This window comes from Lutjanus erythropterus, chromosome 1 (assembly GCF_056507025.1).
Source record: "Lutjanus erythropterus isolate fLutEry1 chromosome 1, fLutEry1.hap2, whole genome shotgun sequence".
Lineage (NCBI taxonomy): Eukaryota > Metazoa > Chordata > Actinopteri > Lutjaniformes > Lutjanidae > Lutjanus > Lutjanus erythropterus.
The window spans coordinates 25180396-25204288 of NC_139317.1; the positions used below are offsets into that span (position 1 = coordinate 25180396).

General features: G+C 40.8%; 1 protein-coding gene across 2 annotated transcripts; it reads left to right on the forward strand.

Moving 5' to 3' along the window:
• The first annotated feature begins 1701 nt into the window (after positions 1-1701).
• Positions 1702-23452, forward strand: LOC146332981 (stereocilin). 2 transcript variants are annotated; one of them, XM_084724403.1, is made up of 29 exons: positions 1702-1854; positions 1954-3084; positions 4539-4563; positions 4649-5228; positions 5580-6485; positions 7772-7834; positions 7929-8054; positions 8459-8625; positions 8712-8898; positions 9210-9325; positions 10298-10430; positions 10511-10693; positions 11121-11159; positions 11240-11422; positions 12100-12231; positions 14407-14465; positions 14638-14761; positions 14901-14983; positions 15088-15223; positions 16115-16317; positions 18334-18424; positions 18538-18709; positions 18864-19033; positions 19980-20135; positions 20253-20395; positions 22252-22400; positions 22625-22722; positions 22908-23055; positions 23286-23452. In XM_084724403.1, the coding sequence occupies exons 1-29, from the start codon at positions 1755-1757 to the stop codon at positions 23363-23365; spliced, it is 5883 nt and encodes a 1960-aa protein (XP_084580529.1). In that variant the 5' UTR covers positions 1702-1754; the 3' UTR covers positions 23366-23452. The 2 variants fall into 2 exon arrangements, with proteins under 2 accessions (XP_084580529.1, XP_084580521.1); XM_084724395.1 differs by having other exon boundaries at positions 11240-11416; positions 12082-12231.
• Positions 23453-23893: the final 441 nt, after the last annotated feature.

A 23893-nucleotide genomic window follows, 5' to 3' on the forward strand; every position in this document is an offset into this window, starting at 1 on the left:
AAGGTAAATGATGAAAAAAAGTGAAAAGAAAACATAAAGAAAGAAAAAAAAAAGAAAAATTAAAAATTAAAAAAATATTGCTGTGATATTTACATAATTCACATGTGTTTATTAGCTGTAAAAATCCATCTTGAGTTAAAACATTGGGTAAAATAAATTCTCTAAGTGTAAATTATTGCAAAGACCAAGTCAGGTTACATGTATTTATGCTTCTATATTTCCATTGGAAGATGGCAGCTAAAACTTGGACTCAAACCAAGTATTCCAATCTCAACAGCTAATTTCACCTGCTGATTTCTGTCATGGCTGAGTTTCCAGCAGAGAGAGGAGGAACGTATGGGGTGGATCCAGTTTCTCATTGAATATTCCTGTGGTGAATCGAGCCCTGCTGCACTGAGTGATCGCTGTTCCCTGCAGTATCAATAATACAGGAGGAAGTTATTGTCCCTGTGCAGGCCACAGTATCATACAGCTAAAGCAAGTGGAGGGAGGGGGTGGTCCTTTCACTCGGCCCTCTTGGGTTTCAGGGCCTGCAGACAGTGGTCTGACTCTGGGGAGCCTGCTGCTGTGCCCTTGCACAGGGCTCAATTGTAAGTCCACCTGACCGAGGGATAAATGTGTCCAAACAGTGACAGCCTGCACAGTCCTGCTGGCCTATCCTCGATGGTAAGACTACACCCCCAACAAACCCAGAGTCACGAGATGAGTCCCAGCTGAGAGACGACTCAATGGGGAATCAGTCAGTGGGAGACATCGGACAGTTAGAGAGTGGGATAGATATCCTGGGTGTGATTAACATGATCCAGATTTTCACCTTGTTTGAGCATCTAGTTGAGTGCTGTGACCTTCCTTTAGCCCTGTGACGCTCCAGAACACTGAACCATGAGCGCAATATTTTGTAGATACGAGCAGTGACCTAAAGGACTGAGAGACAGGTTCTGTACACTCACGTTTAACCACACTGCACTCCCTTCTGTGCATGGAAACCAGCCAACCAACATACTGTAGCATCACAATTTAACTCATGAAATATGAAGCTGAGCATCAGCTCTTAAACCCCAGAGACAAAAAAAAGGCAAGTGGCCCAAACTGCTAAAAGCGCAGAGAAGGATAGAGGACACGGGTGGGAGGGGTGCAGCAGGAGGAGAGTCTGAAAGGTAGAGAAAGTCGGAGTGATGGTGAAACAGAGAGTGGTGCTCAGAAAGAGGTCAGCTGCGAGTCTGTTGATACCCCTGAGTTAGAGATGCTTGGATACTGAAGGGATACTCGAAGACATTAATGGATTGTAACTGTTGGTGAGTGAATTTTTCTGTCTTGAAAATTTCCCTATTGTGAGTGATCACCGACATTTAAAATGGAGAAAAATACTTTAAAAAGGAGTGGGTGCATCACTCTTTAATATACAGAATTGTCTATTTAAATATCATACCTCATTTTTATAACCCTTCTTTGGTCACTCTTTTCAGCATCATTTATGGTCCGTCACTTCATAGTCTTATAGTTTCTATAAGTTAAGTACATTGGTGGTAGATGTTTTAGTAACCATGCAGTGAAAGTGGTAAGGTGATGTGGTAGCCAGTCATTAAGGTTTAATATCCCCTCTCCGCTGAGATACTTTACTCCCTGAATCCATCCCATCACTGAAAATTAAAAAAGGAGCATATGTTTTAAACACAAGGTGTCGTGGCATCAATAGGAAAAACAGGCTGAAGAGAAAGATGTGACACTGCTGTCACTGTGCATGCTGGCATGAGATGAAGATGGCCAAGAAAAGGCCAGGGATGGCCACTCTTAGATTCACAAGCATCATAGTTTGTGCTGTTTTACTGGGACAAGGATCCTCTGAGAAGACAGGTGAGTGTGCCACCAGAACATGTTGCTAAATATAATATTTGTATTCTCATTGCTACATGTGTTTATTACATGATGCTGTGTCTGGTGGGACTCTTTCAGGGGATGGTAAACAGGAGCAGAGAGACGCCATTCTTAAGGAGATAATTTCAAAATGGAGTACAAGTTTGAATCCTCAGAAAGCTCCTCCAGAACCAACCAAGGACCAGGCTGTGCACCCTTGGCTGAGGAATATCATGGGGAGCCTAAAAACACTTGGCCTACTTCCCAGCAAGAGCCTGCCTTCATTAAACAAGCCAATTGACAGACACCGTCTCTCTGGCTTCCTCTACAACATCTCCCTGTACCTCCAAGAGATGGGAGCTGAGCTGGAGGAGGCGCCGACAGAGCCAGACGAGGACCAACTGTGGGAGAAGGTGCTGCATTTCTTCCTCCAGTCTGAGGGGAGTGCTGCGCTGAACCAGTGGAGTGGTGGCCGGGTGCCACCACGTCCCAGCGTCAGAGTGCAGGACTGGTTCTTGTCCCTGAGGGGCAGTCCTCACTGGGACTGGTTCCTGGGCCTGCTGCAGAGTCTGATCAGCCTGTCAGAGCGTCAGCCCCACAGGCCCCTCTTGACTTACTTATCTCAGAACTGGAGGACAGTCAGCGCTGTGCTGGAGGTTGCGCTTCAGGCTCTTGTCAGTGGGACCTATGGCCAGGCCAGCGCTGGCCTGCAGGGCTTCATCTGTGCTCTAAAGGGTCGTAGTGACTGTGCCTTCAATGTGAGCTGGCTTCAGCAGTTGCTGCGCTTCTTAGAAACACGCAACTGGAAGCCCGTGGTCAGTTTACACCCAGCAGGGGAAAGCGCTGAACACAGTAAGGGTTCGAGTGCATTTGGACGTTTAAAGCCCTTCAGCTTGCCTCCTGAGGCCATGCGGCAGGATGGGTTGTATGGAAATGCATCTCTGGAAGATGCGATGGCCACTGGGGATGATCCAGACTCCATGCAAAGTTTACTGCTGCAGGCGCTGTCACGTTCAGGTGGAGGAGAGAGAGGTGGACACTTGGCGCAGAAAAATCTGGCTCTGGTGCAGAGTTTGGATGGGCTGAGGAGGGGCCTCCTGCACAGGGTGGGTAATTCGGTCTACGGGAACCTGAGGAAAAAAGTGTCCCGGGTTACCATGGCACTGCTTGATGATGTCAGCAGCCTGGTGGATGTGCCACAGCCCCGTGCTCAGGGCCGGTGCTCAGTAGGTGAGTATGTGGAGCTGTCTGCCACACAGGTTGTCTGCACAATCATAACAGATAAAACTTTAGGCTTTAGACCAAAAGCTGAGTTAAAAACTTGGCTAAAACATGCATCATTCAGTGTTGTTAGAAATGTTTTGGTTACATGCATTCATACACACAATCTAATAACACAATAGCAATTATATAAATAAGAAAGAGCACCCTCCAGTTGTACACTCTTAGAAATAAGGGTTCCAAGGGTTTTTTACTTTAGGGCTGAGGTTCTGTTTTATTTTTGAAAAAGGGGTTAGTTGAGGTATTATTGGGGTCTATGAAAAACTCTTTCCTATCTATCCTAATATAAAAGGGTTCTTGGAAGACCCACCTGTGTGGGTTCAAAATAACACTCATGGAATATATGAGTTCACAATAAAAAAGGGTGGAACCATTACACCATAGGAGGGTTCTCTATGATCCATAGAACCACCATAGAACCTCTAAAACCTTTCACAGATGGCTCTGGTAATAATCTTTTATGATAGAACTTGGTAGAACTCTCTGATAAGCCTTTTCCTCCAACATATAACTGGCCCCATTTGCACCTAACTTTGGACTGTTTGGAGCATTTCCACCAAAAATAAATCCATTTGGAAACAGAAGAGTTAGTTCCCAGCCTGAAACAAAAAATATCAGGTTTTCCTTGGAACCAAAGTGGGTGTGTCATATTCTACAGGTTGTTGTGCACTGAGCAACACCCTCTGTTGATGATGATTATAATGGCTCCAAGAATTTAGAACAGAAATGGTTCAAGAAGCAGAACTAACTTGGTGGAAAAGGGCCTTGAAAGGGTTTCAGGTGGAACCTTTATAAGAAGTTCTACCACAAACCAAAAGGGGCTCTCCTCTTGGGACAAGATGAAGAACATTTTATGGTTCTAGTTAGTACCTTTATATTTAAGTGTGTAGTTCACATGGCTGGTGCTGCTGTATGTGCATGCACTCTCATATTTGGATGCTCAGATGATGATTTTAAGAAAAGCCATGTTATTACAAGTGTACATTAATGATTCATTGATTAAATAATAAATCAATTCAAACACATTACAAGTGAAGAAGTAAATCATACATTGTTTTGATTGTATTTCGTGTTATTCACCAGGAAAAACCTATGTTAACAGGCTCATGAGTTTGGCCCTGGTTTCACCTGAAGGATAGCTACAGCAGAGACAGTGACAGTGACTGCCACTGCTTTAAAATCTTTGTAATCATCCTGGCTGATGAAAGCATCTGTTGTTAGCCCAGCTAATCTCTTTATCCTCTCATTGATGTCAGTAACATTATATCTTGGGCATTGTTAGCTGAGCTGCACTGTTACATCAGGTATAGTCATGTACTGCAGGAGCTTCCAGTTGCCTTTTCCACCACACATTGTCACACTCACTTTGATTTTCTGCTTGCTTTTTGTTTGTCCTTTTGTAGGTGACCTGAGACAACTGATCTTATGGTAAGATATTTTAGGAATGTGTCTCACTCACTTGTTAGTAAATTGCAACCAAAGACAGATTCACATTTCTACCATTGCTCTGTAGGGGGATAAGACATAACGTGACGTGGAACACTCAGGCTTTGGGTGTTAACTCCCAGGGTCTCCCAAGCTCATTGCCATTCCTGTCATGCCCCTCCACTGAAGGAGATGAACTAAGATCACGACAAACACCAGTCCAGTCATCTCCAAAAACAGGCCCCTCTTCACGAACAATCTCCCAACGAAAACGCTTTCATGAACTCCCCACTGCACCTCACCGCTCTCAGTTCAACCAGCCCCAGACAGGGGGAACGAGAGAGAGCAGCGACCAGCAGAGAGAGATTGAGTACTCCACCTCGATAGAAATCCTGGAGGCAGCGTGTAATGATTCCATCCCTGGGTTGACAGGCGTCTCCAACTTCACTGTTTTCCTCTACTGTAAACTGTTTGAAGGGGAGAACGGGTCAGTTGATCATGCAGTGTCTGAGATTGACCTGCACGCCACGTGCTCGGATGCGGCTTGGTATCTGTCTGCTGCTGAGGAGGACTTCCTGTGGGTTCATGTCTGCAGTGAGTTCTTTGCCCATGAATTCAACAACACGGTGTGTGCCAACTCCTCCTTCTGGCTGCACAGAGCACATCAGGTAATAGATAACACATAATTGGGTTTAGGGGAGAGCAGACAAGATAAAATATCCACTATTTGTGGCATTGCATGTTATGTTTATGTATTTGTCAGTAGACCTGTTTCAGGACAGCCATATTGATATGAAATAGTGTAAACACAGAGGTTACCAATGATAGTAATTAAAGTCCCATTCCATTTAGTGTAGCAGAGACTCTGTTTGACCTGAATGTAATAGATCCTTAATTAGTATCATTGGTCACACCTGTGTTTACAGTACTTCATGTCAAAATGACTGCTGTGAAAATTTGCTTGTCATTCCTTGGTCCTTGTACTTCATGTTAATGTGTTCTAACGTTAATATTTGCAGGCCGCTCTGACAAAGGACTACCACTTTTTTAACCAGACAACTATAGACGACTTGTGTGTGCAACTGTCAGCTGAGGCGATAGGAAGTCCAGGACTCGACGAGAACTCAGGACTCGCCGAGAATTGTCTGGCCCAGTTGGGCAGCAGGTTGCTCAGCGCCCAGGGTTTCAGAAACTGCTTCCTACCCAATAACTCTGTCCTGATCTCAGCTTTGTGTGGGAGAGAGTCCCCTGACTCGCATCAATCCCTCCCAGAGAGCAGCTGGGCTGCAGCATACTGCTCCAAAATACAAAACTTCTCCCATTTTGACACTGTTGAGGAGACCTGTCAGTACAGGAAGTGGGCTGTGCATCATTTCACCAACTCAACACTCCTAGAGCTCTGTGGGCAGACGCATGGATTTAGAGAGTACATTTGTCTGAACACCACACTGTACAATCAGCTGTTAAGATCAGCGTCTCAGTTCGCTGATTTTTGTGCTGATCTGCAGGCGGAACTGGATGGCAGGAAGTGCCTCCTGCAGAGGTTTTTTGACATGCTCCCAGCGCCGTATAAGTTTGACACATCGCAGCTGTGTGTGGATCCGGCTCCACTGCTGGTGGAAGTTGTACACAAGCTGAGTGTGTGTGAGGTGGAGGGAGGGGAGCGTGAAGGGTTTTTAGTGGTGCTGGGATATGTGTTGCGGGTCCTGGACTTCATGGTGGGCCTCTCCTCGGGGCTGGATGAGGGGGAAAGAGAGGCTAGACAAGGTCTGGGTCAGGCCATCCTCCTCTCCACTCTCCTTGACAACACGTCCTGGGCCAGACTGCAGCCAGAAGCCTCCATGAGTGTCCTTCACACTGTGGGAGTCTTCCTCAGGAGAGAGCAGAATGCCACACTTAAAGAGGACCTGCTGAGCTGCTTCAGTGTAAGACAACTGACTCACACACACAGGCACTGGGGATCGACTGGTATTGATCTTTTGAGGGCCAATACTGATTATTAATGATCAAAGAGATTGATAATCAATATCTTGGACTGATATACTTTTGTAGTAAAAATGCACTTTTGTTATGCACTTAATTTTGGAGGCAAATATTATACTTTTTACTCAAGTAAGGTACAATTATTTTATTTATAAACTATAAGAGTACACTCAGTACAGTGCAGACTCTCCGCCATGCAACTCAAAAAGAATATTTGGATGTAACCCATTTGTAATCACCAACATTTTGACTGATTTTGTCTTAATTAGCGCATGAATTCTTGAGTTACAGGCAAAAATACTATAATCATACTATAATCTGACCTTTGACCACCAAAATTCATTCAGTTCATTCTTGAGTCCAAATTTTCATTTGTGCCAAATTTTAAGAAATTCCCTAAAGGCATTCTTGAGAAATTGCTTTCACAAGAATGAGATGACCCAAACACATAATGACCATGGCCACAGCTGTTGCTGGTGTGGAGCCATGAAAAAAGAGTTTGTTTGTTTGCTTTAAAGGTTTTTCAAATATTGTGAATGACAGTGGTCCTTCAGCATAAATTATAGATTGGCACAAAAATAGACCCATGCCTGGTTGAGATAATATGTTTTAAAACTATGGTAATTCAGCCATAAACAAGCCAACAAGATCCAGCAGAGAAACTGCAGTAAGTTATACTTTATATATAACACAATACTGTATTATGGGGTATTTGTATTATACACAGTACAATATTTTAGTTTGTGCAGATATAATGATGAGATTAAAAGTCAACTTCACTGTGTCATCATAATGTTCAGCTCTTTCTCAGTCCTCTGTGAAAATAGTCTCTAAGTGAAGACAACATGCTTCTCACTGGAAAATATTCACTAGAATCAGACATTTATAGTGAAAACTTCTATTTTGCTTCCAGTGATTGCTTTCCACTGTATTATGAACAATCATGATGTACTATTTATAATTAAGCTACACAGCAGTGTATAAAGATGCCTAATGTCAGATAGTGCTGTGGGTGAGACAGAGACACAGATAGAGAGGCGTCTGCATCAGAGCCAGAGTAGAACATTTTTTAATTAACTTAATTTATCAGCAATCAGACTGAAAAAATACCCTTAATAACATATTAAAAACAATACAATAATTAGAAAAATCCTGAATATCCGTTTGATCCTTAAGAGACACGTACACAGAACAGAGAGTGAATAACTTCTTCCTGCATTTACATCAGCCCGTCTTGTGGGACCTCATCCAGAGGGACGACAACTCATCTGCTCTAAGGGTGCTGCTGCAGGTACTGGTCTTCTGTGAAGCCACATTCACTTTTAACCCTTCAAGACAGAGCAGATTTGACCTATACATTGTGTTGAATCTCTTTATTTCACCAGGAGTACCTCCAGATGCCAAGAGACAGCATTCGCACTCTAGTGATGTCTGCTGAAAAAGATGCCGTGAAGAGATTTATCTCCCATATGCATCAAAGTTGGGACCAGCTACAAGTTGAAACAGGCCACGTATGTTCTTATAAGTGACACTTTTTTTATTAAGCTAATTGTGCTGGTAAAAGCCCTAATCATTTTTTAAATAGGCATTTGCCTTTATTTGATAGGGACAGCTGAAGATGTGACAGGAAAGGGGGTAGAGACACAGGGGATGACATGCAGAAAATGGGCTGCAGGTGTGAGTCAAACTGGCAGCAGCTGCAGAGGACTGAAAGTCTCAGTACATAAGGTGCTCTGCCAACTGAGAGGCACCACCTAAAAGTTCTGATTTCTTAGTAGAATATACAGTTCTGTTCTATTGCACTCTCTTGTGCTGTTTCTCTTTTATTTTATTCTAAGCGATGGCCCATGCATAGTTAAAGAGGGCCATCAAATACACATCAGTTTCTGTGCAGCTCTTTTGTCTCCTCTGTCAGGCCTCTCAAAAAGAGTTGCAAGCCATGGAAACAATGACCGCTGCTTTCATCCATAAGTTCCCCCGAGTGACCCCAGAGCTGTTTGTGGACCTGTCTCAGTTCATCCCCTTCATGTCTGTCTCTGACATAATGAGCTTTCCTGCCTCCCTGATAGTCAACGACACCGTGTGAGTTACTGACCAAACAACTTAATTGCATTTAGTTTGATATTTGTTGCCGTCTTTATGCCAACAGCTTCTGTTTTGATCTTTAGGTTGACAGCTATTCGTGACCACAGCTCAGGAATGAAATCACTGCAGAAAAAGGCCTTTGTAAAAAGACTCCTGCAGTCCAGTGTGGTGGGTGATGTCCCTACGTGGCCACCATACTTCCTCAGTTCCATTCTCCCGCTTCTGCCTTACCTCCCAGTCAGTCATTTTCAGCAGCTGACATTACAACAGGTTTGAGGCTGTTTGGTTGAATTAAAAATCTTTTTAAAAATGCTGTATCTCTTCCACAGATTTTAGTTATATCAGAGATGATCTTACACATGTACAGATTAAAGAGATTAATTGAAAATTGTTGTAGTATCTTTAATTGCATCTGAATGTGCCACTTTCACCATGGTGGCGGCTGTAAATAGGCTTAGTTGTTCTATTTTTAAAGGGCGCGGGGGATTGGGAGTGTGTTCACCGGGTCAGGATGTAGAAAGGTGTGCATGGCCTAAAAAGTTTAGGAACCGCTTAACTTAATAATCTGTGGTCTCCTTTAGCTCACCCCTCTGGTAGAGTTGCTTGGCAATAGCAGTCTGGATGGTGTACGGGGGCGTCATGTGCTTCGGACCCTCTTCAGCAAGAAGAAGAACCTAACCAGTGATAACATACTGAGGTGCGAACTAGATGCCTACTGTTTATATGTTTGTCTGTCTTTATGATTAATTAGAAATTAATCTGGCCACGGTCAACACATAAACAAATACTAAAAGGTCTGATCATCTGAAGACGTACTTGACATCTTGTTGTCCTGTTTACATGGCCTCTTAGGGAAATCATTTCTTGATATACAAGCTCATGATTATTTGGCACGAGTGAGTTAGGCCATAGTTTGTATAGGTATTGATGTATGCTGCTGTATAAAGCCCTGCTGTATCTGACCTTAACCCCCTACACTGAAAAGATGAGCTGATAATTTCTCACCTCATAGACTTTAAGGGCCAGCCAGGATATCTTGAAGGTGGGAGGCTGCAAATTCAGGGATGCATGCCGAGGGTTTCACAGCTCTACGTAGAGCGCATGTTAACTAATTACTTTTCTTCTGTTGCAGTATGTCTTAGCCACAATATCTGATCATATTTTGATCACATACTTTTGTCTTAAGGGAAATTTGCACCGAACACCAAAGCAGCTTCTGTCCTCAAGCTACTGTTAACAAGGAACAGAAATGAAATACAATCATAGCAGCAGAGTGTGTTGCTGGACCCAATAGGACATGTCACATGATTCACAAGCATTTGGCCCAACACTGCTGTGATTATGCTAATTGTTGTAGACATTTGCTTTTTTCTACAGTTTGAACCTGAGGCAAAAAATGTGTCTTATTTGAGAATAACTATATTAACATTCTGTCACAGTTTTCATTTTATTTTTTTTTTCTGCCCAGCAATATACAAATAAAAAAAATACTCAAAAGTAATTTAAATATGTATTTTAGACATATTTAATTGAAATACTGTCTGGATAAATGTATCAGTTCTCTCTCTCTTATTGTTCCTTGTCTTCCTCTGTTCTTTCTGCTATACAATAAAGGAAAAAATGTCAAAAAGTCTTATAAAATAAAATGTAAGTTACTGTCTTTTTGCAGGTTAGGGGTCCTTGTGTGTTACTTGGATCCAGGTGACCTGGGTTCATTTCTCCAGGACTCAGCGGTGTCTTTGGCTCTCTGGCAGCAGCTGGCTCAGTGCATGTCCAAGGGGTTCATCAGTGCCAGTGGCAGGGTAAGCAGCGCATAAAATCTTCTTAACATGAATCACTTTTCTGTGTTGTTGCTGACTAACTCTGTTGAACTGTGTTTCAGCTGTCCTCTTGGTTGATACCAGCTGTTCAGAACCTGAACATCAGCAGCATGGCTCCTCCAGAGCTGTCTGCCCTCACTGGTCTGCTTCCTCAGTTAGGAGCTTCCTTCCTGCTGTCACTTCCCTCACAACAACTCCTGGAAATCCTCTCACAGCCGGGATTACACAGATACTCCCCAGCACAGGTCAGCAGGGAACTGTTTCATGTGTGACTTCTTGTCATTCTTCTCCTGGGGTGAAGAAGAGTTAAATGTTCTCCACCATTTTATTAGTAAACGTCTCTGGTCCTCTCGATTCCATAAGTTTCAAGTCTTGGTGTAAATGTCTAAAAATGAGTTTCATTTCCATTAAAGTTTCCAATTTTGAATTTTTAAAAAATGTCAAGGCAAATGTAAGTGTTTTCTGAACAATATGTTGCATGTATAAAAAAAACAAACCAACCAAACCAAATTTAACCAAGTTAACCACCAAGTAACCAAATTTCTAGTGGGAAGACAAGGATAAACGTTCATTAAACCCATGACTTTCACACCAAATACTGAACTGTCTTAAAATGCGAACACTTGTGCAGTTTTGTGTGCCAACATGTTATTTTTTTAATACTTCCCTCAGGCTTTTCAAATGTTATCCAAGATATCAAAGGACACCACTGTAAGTAGTCATTTACAAAATATTGTTTCTGAATTTGAGCCAGCTGCACTTTCACCACTGTGTCTCTCTCTGCCTGCCAGCTCACCGCGGAAAAACTGTGCAGACTGAAGCCATTACACTCTGGTCTCTCCCCCGCTGTGCTCAGAGACCTCCAGTGGCCTGAGATCAGTGAAGCTGCACACTGTCAGTGCTGGAGAACGCTGCTAACTGAGCTTAAGCCTGGCCATAGAGCCATGTTATACAATGCTATGCAGGAGGTGACGGTGCTATTGTTTGTCTTCACAACATCACATCATTTTTTTTTTTTTTATCCTTTTATCCCTCCTTTTAATCTGGTGTGACTCATCTTGTTGTTACGTGTTGAGTAGATATGTGACAACAATATCATCATCCTTTTTTTCTCTCACTCTTGTGTAAGAAGCCTAAAACTTACTGGAAAATATCAACAACAAAATCAGCCAGAGTGATGAAATGAAATAATAACTTGTCACAAAACAATGACTTTGTATTTCAAAATAATGACTTAGTATCTCAAACTTAGACTTTGATACTAAATCATCTTGAGATACTAACTAATTTTCAGAAACTTTCTTATTACTTTAAGATACTAGCTTATTATCTTGAGATGCTGACCCATATTGAGATACTAACACAGTTGTTTTAGATACTAGGTCATTATTGTGAGAAAGTTTCTCATTGAGATGACTTACAGGACCTTTTTTTTTTTTTTTATCACATTTGTGGAAATGGGCTTCTGTAGTGACCTCAGAAACATTCATCTAGCTAATCTGGCACTCGAGTTTCCAGAAAGTGCTCATTTGATCCACATGTGTGAAACCTGCTTTGTGTTTTCTAAAGGGGCTTTAACAGCCTCCAGGTTTAAATTTACAATGTTTTTGTTGTTGTTGTTGTATGTCAACAGGCTCTACACAGAGACGAGCAGAACATCACTCAGCAGGTAAACTGTCTGTTACCGTTTGTCCCTCTGAGGAAGCTGACAGAAACCTTAAACGGAGAAGCAATCCTGAGAGACGTCAGCCTGTACAGAGACGTACTGTGGTCTCCGCAGCAGGTGCACATTTTACTTTAATCTACCTTTGTGTGCTGTGTAAAGCTGCATTGATATGACAACAATAGGTTGGCAGTTCTCTGACTAAAAGAGAAAATGTTACCAGCTTCGGTTTTCGGTCCCATTAATCTGCGACTCATTGGATATGCTTCAGATGAGCCTTTCAGGATATTAATACTCCATACGCATCAGCCGCCATCAAGCTAATTAGTTTGGATGTAGTACAATGGTGTGGAGGAGTGTAGCATAAATTAATAATGGCTACCTTAAAGGGATTTTGTCACAGCCAAGAGTGTATTTCACCCGCTGTTCTCGGCCTAACAAGACCCTGGTCACATCAATAAAGTTTGCCCTTTTCAGTTAGTAACTGCACTGAAATATATTCTGATACTTTATATTAAACCTGACATATTATATTTCAATAACCCCAAACTTAATTGTTTCAATACCCTTTGTTATTTGTGTGATTGTAAATGCATGAAAATTCTTTTGTAGTCAGTTTGAGGAATATTTTGCAAGATTATATTTACACATATAATTAAAATCTATGCTCTGTATAATTTTAAGCAACATGCCTCTTGTTGTTCCAGAAATCAGTCACTTCAACGGTTATTAGATTTTGGGTTTAACCTAAACCTACGCCACTACACACATATAGATGGATCGATATAGATAGATATAATTTACAAGGATACAACGAGATTTATTTGTTATTGGTTGCACATAACACCTCAAGTTTTCTCATTAAGCACAACACTTAAGACTTAATTTCTCCTTAGATGAGAAATTTACTTAACGGGACTGCATAGAATTGAAAAAACAAAACAAAAAAACCTTAAGACATTTACTACATTGAAGTAGATTTTATAGCAGTAAAATTCTTCAGTTTGTTTTCAGTCGTGCTTCTGATGCCTTTTATCACCTCACCTGTTAGGACCTTGTGTTATCTCACCTTGTGCTGTGGGTCCTGTTTATCACGCTGCACGCTTGAGAAGCCAGCAACATTAAAGAAGTGCACTACTATCTACTCACCCCCTTGTTCTGACATGAACTTCGTCAAGGTGTTTTTGTAGATGGGTGAGGAGGTTTGAAACTCTGAATGATGCGGCACATCATTGACCTGTGGAAATTATTCTATTCTACAGGATCTCTCCAGTCTATTACTGTCTGGAGAGATCTCATAGATTGCTAAAACTGTAGAGCAATCTTTAATTGCAAAGAGGCGGAAAAAGGAGAGCTGGAATTTTTCTTGGGTTGTGTTCATTTTCTTCATGTATCCCCATAAACTCATCCATGTTAAGATGGACTAGATGTTATTTTCCATATTTTGGTTGCTAATGTCTTTGTTCAACAGTTTAAGGAATTCCTTATGCAAAAGACCAATATAAGGAGAGAAACTGAAATACTTTAGTGAACATTTTAAGTAACTCTTAAAGAGAAGACTTAAGGGTGTTATGAACAACTGATTTGATTTAAAGGAAACCTTAACTTGCACTAAAAGAAAAATCTTAACTTTGGGGGTTTTGTGATAGTTTGTGGATGTTTTGGCCTCACACTTGCATTAAATGAAATGATCAGAAACATGGCTGGACAACAGGATCTAACACTCTTTACATGAAATGAGGCATCAAAATATCTGCTGAAACATCTCAAATTAACCATGCAGCATAAGGACATTTACACATAAAAACAATGGATGCAAAAATAGAAAAATATAAAAGAGATATGAAAAGCGAGTACTGCAACTGAAGAAGCATAAATAGAAAAAAGAAAACTGACAATAAAGTATGGAAAAATATTATAAAAATCTGTACAATATGTTATCTACACGAACAAGTTGTACAGTTTTGTGCAGGAATGTGCAAAGCATTCATAAGGGCATGTGCAAAAGTTAACAATATGCAGTATAATTAAGGTTATAGCAGTGTTTCGGCAGGATTTAACTCACATTTTTGAGCATATTTGAATTCATAGGCAACCACTGGTTTTAGTTGTTTTCAGGACAGTATGAAAATCAAATTGCAATTACATTAAACCTATAAGGTTTGTAGTAAAGGGACAAAAACATGGTACAGTTAGTCTTATATCAACTATAATTCAGTTCTCCTTTGATTAAAATGTTATTAATTTTAAGGTAAACCATAGTAGAAATACTAACACCTTTTTTCATCTGGACAGGCTCAACTTTTGTTCAAAAAGATCCACAAATATAAAAACATTACCAGCAGGACAGCGAGGTAAGATGGATATACTGCACCGGAACATTCAGATCTATAATTTCAATCATTAACTCATTTTACCTGCAACCTGAATAAAAGACTCAAAACAAACAGATCCAGTCACACTGATTTTCAAGTCAGACAGTCACTCAATAAACAATTTAAATAATGACCTCTCTTTTTCTTATAGGGGTCTGGGTCATATCGCCGGTGGAATGAGGTGTGATTTTTTGAGGCTTTGGAGCAACGATACCGACTTTGCAGAGCTGCTTCAGTTTGTTAGTGAGCTGCCTGGAGGCATGAGACCTGCTCTGGTGAGGAACAAACACTTCAATAGCTCTCAAACTCTTCATCACAGTCTCTGATATCAATACTCATTGGTTTGTTGTTGTTATGTGTCCATAATTTCCATTCATTCTAACAAGTTCAGATGTGTTTTGGCTGTGTTACCAGCGAAAATGTATCGTGGAAGAACTGAGGAAACATCCTGAACTTGACCTCAGTGCTTTGGGCTCAGGCTTTGCTGCAACATTACCGTAAGTATCAACTTATTAAACATGTATTTTGCTTTTTATATCGATATGTAACAGTTTATCTGAAGATGACTTCATTTACACCTCTTCTTTTTCTTCTTTTTCAGTGTAACCATGATAGAGAACCTTTCCAATATATCCTTCAGAGCCATTCTGGACCACATTCAAGCACACTTTGCTGGATTCCTCAGGCTGCCACATTACAAGCAGACAAACTTAGCAGAGAAAGCTGTTACTGAGCTGGTAAAACACTGACATGAGCTGTACAAATACTGCCTCTATTACATATCTTTACATGATGTGCAGGAGTTAAAACATTATGTAGAAAAGTGTGGTGAGAAACCGGTTACTGCATGTCATTCATGAACATCATTAACTTTAAATAGGAATCCTACATTAATCCCAGGGTAATTAAAATTATAAACCAGCACAATGAGCATTCAGAGCTAACAGGAACTCAGAGATGCTATTTCTGGTTAAATTAAATCAGGGCTTGCGTCAGTGATGGTGAGTCATGTATTTGCTTTATTTTGTAATACAATAGTGGAGCAGTAAGAGCAAACTACATCTGTTGGTTTAGGCTTGTCAAGCAAGTATGCATGCACATACAAAAACTGGTGGACTTGGGTGCCCAAATATTTGAAAAAACACTGCAAAAGTGCCCTCTTGAATGCCCCTATGGTAGACAAACATGATAAATTGCCCTCTAGGGTGCCTTTCCAGTGGAAACATGATGCAGCGTTGGATGCTCCACATGCTAGAAAATTAGTTGACCTTTACATGCCTTAAAATGCTTCAATAATGAATAGCTCCCTGTGTGTTTTTTATTACATAGGTGTAGTAGTTGTAGTCACATTATACATTAATTTTATTCTAATCCAGGGATTATTTTAAAAGTATCATGACTTTTGGCATGCTGGTGCCCCCACCGCATATAGTGCCCTTTTTACTTTTTTGCCCCTGCCCCAGACAGCCTGAGTCCACCAGTGCATACAAAGGAGAAAAAAAAGATGGAGAAAGAAATTCATAACATAACCTGCCTCACCCTCTCAGCAGCTTTTCACACAAGTTGAAGTCATATGAGTGTGAAATCCCTGTAATCCCGACTCACTCTCTGTACGTGGTGCTCTGCAGGGCTCCTCTCAGGCTGAGGGGGAGATTGATGGCACCACTCTGGACGTCCTGGGGCCTTTACTGCCTTTCTTGGACCGGGACAGCTTGGCTCTGGTGGACAGAGGAGCGCTGGCCCTGCGGCTGGAGGAGATGAGAAGTTTCTGCCTCCCTAAAGAGGCTCTGAGAGATATTAGTACCCTGCTCACTCAGAAAGACTTCCTTGGGTAAAGCAACACATCTGCTGGAGAAAACATGACTTGTCCTGGTTGTGATACTTGGGTCAATGATATGCTGAGAGATTAATTCCAATCATTATTTATTGGCTAAACACATCAACCAAAAATGACAATTTAAAAACAGTAGTTTTGTTAGTTTAGTTAGTTTTTTCAATGACCTATATTTATATTTCTATGGAAAAATGTGTAAAACAGCATTTTAATGACAACTTTATGACTTGAATCCTCAAAATATTTTGACCAATTTCAAATTATTTAACTCCATAAAACTGAGATAGGAATCTGCTCATTGTCATTCTCAGCACATCTACCAACAGGCCCAGTCCCTGAATAAAATGACTTTGAATACATCTGAAATTAGACAAGGTCAAAATAACATTTAGTGTGGTTAAAACAGGAAAGTTAGTGAATCAGTCTGCACTGATCTTTGACTGACTGTAGGTGAATCTAACAGTATCTGCAGAGCGATGAGACCAGTGATGTGACTGGCTGTGAAAATATATTTAATAATCACCACGTTCAGTTATCTGGATATTCACCTTCACCCAGCCCTTTTGCACATTACGCTGCAGCACATACATGAGCTAAAATAGAAGGTGCACATGGAGTCTCGCACCTTGCACTTGGCATTTATTATTTAAAACTATTAAGGGTGCAATGTATGCTTTTGCACCTTCATAGAACCAGGCTTGTTTAATTGGGTTAAAAACTGGGACATTTTAGAAATGCATGTTGAAAACTGGGACATTTTACTGTTTTCCCACACATTTGTCAGGCCTCAGGTCACCCACAATAAAACCGGGACAGTCCCGAACAACTGGACGTCTGGTCACAGTATTACAATGACAATTCTAACATGCTGATGTTTAGTAAGTGTAATTTTCACCAAGTTCACTGTCTAAGTTTGGTGTGTTAGCCTGCTAACATTTGTTTCTTAGCACTAAACACAAAATTGGCCTACAGCTGGGAATGTGACACTTAGTTCATTTGGCATGACAAACCAAAGAGACAACTTTAAAGGGATAGTTCATCCAAAATGTAAATTCAATCATTATCATCTCACCCTAATGCCGATTGAAGTTCAGGTTTAGTTTGTTAGTCCACAAAACACTGCTGGAGTTCCACAGGAAAACAGTGATGCAGAAACTCTTAAACAGTTTAAGTGAATGGTGACCAACATGGCGTTCACTTGCATGCACACCGTCACACTACACATGTGCACACGGCTCCAAGCTAAAGAGTGAAGTGAAGATATGGGCTAAAACATGGTGTAAATGACATTTTTCCAAGGCATGTTCGGACTTTAGGAGACAGATGAACAGTATGAAGACATTTTATTTTTTGTTGTTGTTTTTCATTTGAAAACTGGTCACCATTCACTTAAATTGTTTTTGTGAATTTTTGCATTGCTGTTTTTCTGTAAAACTTCAGCAGTGTTTTGTGGACTAAAAAAAAAATTAACCTGACCTTCAGTCTGCATGAGTAGATAATGACTGAATTTTCATTTTTGTGTGAAGTATCCCTTTAGGTTTCAACCCGATGATGGTACTAGATGAAATGTTTAATGATACCAAAGTTATCACAGTTCATCCCGAGGGGGACATTTATGTGTGTACCAAATCCACCCAACAGTTGTTGAGATATTTCAGTCAAATATTAACCTTGTGGTGGTGAGGGAGGAAAATCCTTTTTGAGATATTTCAGTTTGGACCAAAGTGGTGGACCAACTGAACAGATGGGGATTGCCATCCTTAGAGCCATCTGGCTATAGCATGGCTAAAAATTCACATATAAGTGAATATAGTAGTCTATAATGATTCATAAGTTGTTGAAAACATGAAACAAAACAGTTTCCACAGAGTAGAATAAAAGTAATGTAGAACAGATTGTTTGCAGTCTAAATACATAAAATGCCTGATATGAGAATTCTAGCATTGTGCTTGCAGTAAGACGTGGATTACATAAAACAGCAGTAATGAGAAAATATGTGTACTTTTTTGCCAGGGAGCCGTCCAAATGGCAAGTTGGGGATGTCGAACATTTGGGCAGGCTGGTGTTTTCTCTCTCAACAAAGCAGATTAACTCCATCCCACTGGTGAGCACCCAAAAGCATCAAACCATGCAAATAATTCATTTCACTGCACTTCAACTGGCTTTCTGTGATGTGTCCTGAAGCATAAATATATAATATGTGTTTCCCCTGTGCAGACAGTGTTGAATAAGGACACAGTGGAGCAGGTCCTGGTGGGTCAGAGGCACTGGGAGGACAGTGTGGTGGGTGGAGTCTGTGTTGCTCAGTGTATGGACCAGCATCGTCAGAGACAGCAGACTCAGAGTCTCATTAGAGGGATTGTCAAAGCACGAAGCAGGAGGGCAAAAAGTTCAGTAAATACTACCTATAATTTTTTGTTGTGTTCATGTATGCATTTTATCTATAGGAAAAATAGCACTGTAATCTGACTGTCAGCCTGAAATGTAAAAAGTGTCTTTGCATGTGTTTTTATTTGAACTTTTTGCTGTTTGTCTTCGAGCAGTGCCGGTTCCAAGCTGTGCAGATATCAGAGGGACATTTCCTTCAGCTTGGACATCCACTCAGCTCAGCCGCATGTCGCAGGAGGATCTGAAACAGTGTGTAGAAATTTTTGGTCAGGACGCTACAATGAGCTCTGAGCAGCGCCGAGCATTGTGGGTGAAACTCAAGCAGGTCAGTAAGACTCTGCCTGTGAAACACCATAGAAAGTTAACTCTCAGATAATATGTTTTTTTTTTAGATTTGCTATTCCTCACACGTTCTACAGAAGAGTGTTGGGGGGGGGGGGGGGGGGGGGGGGGCATGAGTGGAAAAACTGAGAGGAGGAAGTTTGGAGAATAAAGTCAAAATGTTGAGAATAAAGTTGAAACGTTGAGAATGAAATAAATCAAATCAAAAGATATAAATAAAGCAGAGGAAGATTTTTTTATTTTTATTTTTGAAAATAAAATTAAAATGTTGAGAATACAGGTGAAAGTTTTATGAACTGTACCCACCACCCCCCCACCCCCCTTAACTCAGAAAAAGAAAAATGTTGAATTGAAACACTGTTTTGCACTGGAAAGAGCAAGCCAGTCACACTAAGGCAAATTAAGAGGCACAGCCACAAATTTGTGTCGGTTATTCATTTCAACTTCAACTTTGGTGAACTTTGAGGGGGCAGGGCCAATAGCAAAGACACTGGCCTTGGCAGCCGATGGCCACTCCTCCACATCTGTGTACATGAGACCATGTATATGTGATTGATTAGGGCAGATGGACATGGAACTGTCTTTTAGACTCTTGCTCCTCTCATTTTTTCCCCTTCTCTCTGGCCTTTTCTCCTCTTTCATATTATTCTCCTCCTTACCAGTAAGAAAACAACATGGATTATGCAGACACTATACAGACATTAAGTATGACCTGTGGTGCTGCCAGTTAAGAACATCAGAGGACAATTATCAAAATTTGAATAACGTTCTGTTTTTATTCTGTCTGTGGGTTCTTAGTTTGAGGATAAAAAACAAGAAAAACAGTCAACATATCTGATAGACATGGACAGCTGAGCAGAACATGAATAGCTTTTTAATATCAACATGATCTGTGGTTGAAACATGTTCTACTTCTTTACTGACTCCAGTCCTTCAGTCCGGTGAGAGAGCTGAGAGCAGATCAGGTGCTGTCTCTGGGCTCACTGGTGACTGAGATGGGAGAACGAGAGCTTCCTGACGCCGCTCTCACCGATCTGGGTGTGTTGGCACATCTGGGGATGCTGACTGATTGGAACCCTAAAAAGGTGAATGTTTGATTTTGTTTTTTCTGATGTAAACCTTAAAGTAAACAAAAGAATCATATCCTAAAGGCTCAGTTGAGTCCATTCCCATGTGTTTAATGTTTATATTCTTTTTTTCAGATGAGAGCAGTAATTTCAGGTGTGATGCGGAAACGCAAACTGAAAGTGGAGCAGTTAGCAGGCATTGATCTGGCAATATTTGGCCATCTGATCTGTGGGCTGTATCCCTCAGAGATCAAAAGACTGAGTCCCTACAACCTCAGGTCAGTCAAATACTTCATGTGCATTTATAAAACTTCCTCCAGCACAGGTTTTCCATGGGTCCTTCTAACATCTGAAGTCCAATCAGCAGAATTTTAAGCCTTAAAATTAATTACAATTTTGACTTAAAAATGTATTACATGATGATGTTAACGTTACATTCATGAAGTTGCATTAACTTCAGTCTCTCTTTTAAATGTATTTTGGGAAAAAAAAAATGTATTGATCACACTAACAAAACTACAAAACAAAACAAAACCAAAATGGAGACGATGAACACTGATGCAAACTGTGCAGCCCGGCCAGAATTTTATTGGAGCAAACAACACAACAAATTAAAGTTAGAATCTTCCATAAATATTTATTATTTCTAAAAAGGCTAAGAAGTCCCCAGAGCAGCCACCAACTGCAGGAGACCTCAGACTGATCAATGGTGGATTCAGGCTGTCTGAGTAGCAGCAACTAAAAAAACAAATAAGGGCACCGGCACACTGAACGACATGATGCATTTGTTGTGCAGTTCCACTGGTTATATTGTGTGACTTAAAGTACAACAACTATTATACCTCTGTAATAAAAACACACTGGGAACTTAACCGTTTAACCATTTAGAGGCACACAGAGGCCAAACAGTTTTCTAGTAGCCTGTTTTGCACCACATCTCATTTTCTCCACTGGAAGGGCACCTAGAAGAGCAGTTTTGCAGTGGGCACCATGGGAGCATCAGAGGGGGCAATTGCCCACCCTGCCCCACACTGAACTAAAAGTCAGCACTAAGATGTGGCATAGTCTGGTTCAGTGCTGTGTGTTAGTTAAATCACAGTTTCCATCCTTGTTGCATTAGCCTAATCAGCTAAACTAATACCAGCCGGGCAGGAAAGAGCGGTATCCTTTGTACTGACAATATATATGTGAAATATGTATTAAATTGCACTAATGATCTTGAAAAGGTCTTAAAAATTCTTAAAATCAAGTCACTGTAACTAGGGTGACGAGGTGTTCCACTTTATGAGGGGCTGCACAGCATTTTTATCCCTCGTCCCACATGTTGAGACCATGTCCCACATTTTGATTGGCTCTAGGTTTTAATAATCAAACCACTGCAGGACAGATATTTTATCCAGTGGATGTGAAGAAAGCAGGGAAGGTTGTTACCACAGTGCAGTGTCTGATGTCAATGAAACTGAGCACCAGTGGGTCAAGTGCAGGTTAAACCTGTCGCCATCTTTGCTGCTGGAAATGCAGCTACAACAAAGAATGGGAAACTACTTATCTATTGTCCAATTTGTGCTACTGAATCAAACAGAGAGCAGAACATCAAAATAGTTCCTCTCAGCTTTGTTGATGTGTCCCACATTGTTCCACACAAACATTCTCTTTGTCCCACATCTGGTTGGTTGGGTTCTGGTCACCTTAGTTGTAATCTGCAGAAACACTACAGCACATCATTTAACAACAGCTGTAAAAGCTATTAAAGAATCCTCACATTCAGCATTTTAATTAGTGAGTTTTCAGTTTTTTGACTGATTTTTTCACCCTGAGAAATTATCCAATATTTGTGATGAAGAACATGAAAACAGAAGAACACGAATAGATATACAGTCCAAAAGGGTTAACAAATACTGCTAATTTGCATACAAGGTAGCAAGTGCATTGTGCAGTAATTAGTAACAGTAAACACATTGATGCCAAAATAGAATTACCTTCCTGTGGTTTCGAAGAGTAATTAATTGATTTCACATTCACTTGCTAACAGATGCTAACTAACAGGAGGCCGGTGCGCACAAACCTCATGAAAACATTTTGCAAACCCTCAGAGGAGGATAAAGTCCAAAATCTTTTTTTTCTCAAACTGCAGTATGGCGGTCCTGTTCCTGCGGGAGATGTCCCTGCCTTGCACAGAACAGCAGATGGAGGCATTGATAAGCCGTTTGTCCAGACCTGAGGCCTTTGGTCCAGTCAGCGCCTGGGGACCAGAAGTTTTCACTGAAATTGGGACACTGGCAGGTACAGAAGAACATAATATCCCGGGGGATGTACACTTTTTTGTGATCAAATGTTTTTGAATTGTTTTTTTTTTTCAAAGAGGGAGGAGGCTGAGAGGAGGAAATGACAGCTAGTAGATGGATAGGTACAATTAAAAATATCCCTGAGGGTATCAAAGTTTAGGAAAACTTTTCCTGTGGTTTGATACAAGAAACATTAATTATCTGGTTTGTGTCTCTGTCCAGTGGGTCTGGAAGACATGGTACTGTCAGCTCTGGTACAAGAACAAGTGGAGGGAATCACCCCTGAAGCCATTTCCCTGATGACACCGAAAAAAATGGCAGTGAGTTTCACTAGTGATTTTAGGGCCATTTACTCAGGCTAATTAAAAGAACAATGGTTAGTTTTGATATATATCCATAAGAAGCACCAATGGCAAATTTGGTCGCATTTTGAGATACAATATTCAACATCTTTTCACACAGAGTACCACAGAATTAGTATATGTTTTGGGTGTGTGCCTGACAGGTGGTGTTCAGTGCTGTTCAGTTATCGTGGCTTAGCGCGGAGCAGGCGTGGGCTGTCACAGAGGAGCAGTGGGCAGAGCTGGACACTGAGCAGAGACACGCTGTTGGACTGGCTCGATACGAAGGAGACGTCCTGCTGGAGCTGAGAGGTGTGTCTTGAGAAAAAGAGGGTGATAAAATCTCATTTTAATAACCTCTTTCTTCGTAATGAGTCTGTTATAGTTATTTTATTTAACTGAGGAAAGATTTTGTGAGCACATATACTTTTATTATATAAATATAGTTTTGCTATTATGGTAATACTTGTTTCCCCTAACGAATATGATTTTATGTTGTGTTTATAAGGCGATGATGAATGCTCTGTTGTGTGCTTCCACAGGGAGAAACTCGGCTCCAGAGGCAGACAGCTTCACTGTAAACTCGCTGGCTCTGTGCCTATTGTTATGGCAACTAATTTAAAACGCTGGAAAGAATTGAATCGTCCCTTGACCTCCCTTGGTATCTTCATATTTGTACTTCAAATAAATATTTTCAAATGTTCTGTTCCATCTGCGTGTTGGTCCTTTAATTTACATTGCCGTTGACTGTGCTCTGCTGCACGTTTCACTTTTATGTGAGCTGTAAGCTTGACACAATGTACTGTAAATCTGTGTAGTAATATTCCTTTGCTAGAACAATCAGAGGAAGCAATGCAAACTTTACATGATGTGCAATAAAGCAAATAAACATGAGATGATATTTTATTGAATTTAATAAAATTTAAATATCTTTTCTCTTAAACTGCAGACACTGCAGCCTATAAAAGACCTTTGAAATCTTGTTCCCCATTTATTTATAGCTTCTTCTTTCTGTCTTGTTGACAAAATAACCTGCCAGCCATCGGGCCCTGGGACCTCTATAGAAACCTTCTTCCCTGCAGGACCTAATTAGCTAGTTTCACTCCAGAAATACTGCAGATTTGAAGGATGTCATTTCAAAATATAAGAT

Bases quoted from the DNA above. Each gene is read 5' to 3' on its own strand.
- LOC146332981 (XM_084724395.1), top strand. From the start codon at position 1,755: ATGAAGATGGCCAAGAAAAGGCCAGGGATGGCCACTCTTAGATTCACA. The intron at 6,486-7,771 runs GTAAGACAACTG...CATTTACATCAG, and splicing joins ACCTGCTGAGCTGCTTCAGT to CCCGTCTTGTGGGACCTCAT. The intron at 8,055-8,458 runs GTATGTTCTTAT...CTCCTCTGTCAG, and splicing joins TACAAGTTGAAACAGGCCAC to GCCTCTCAAAAAGAGTTGCA.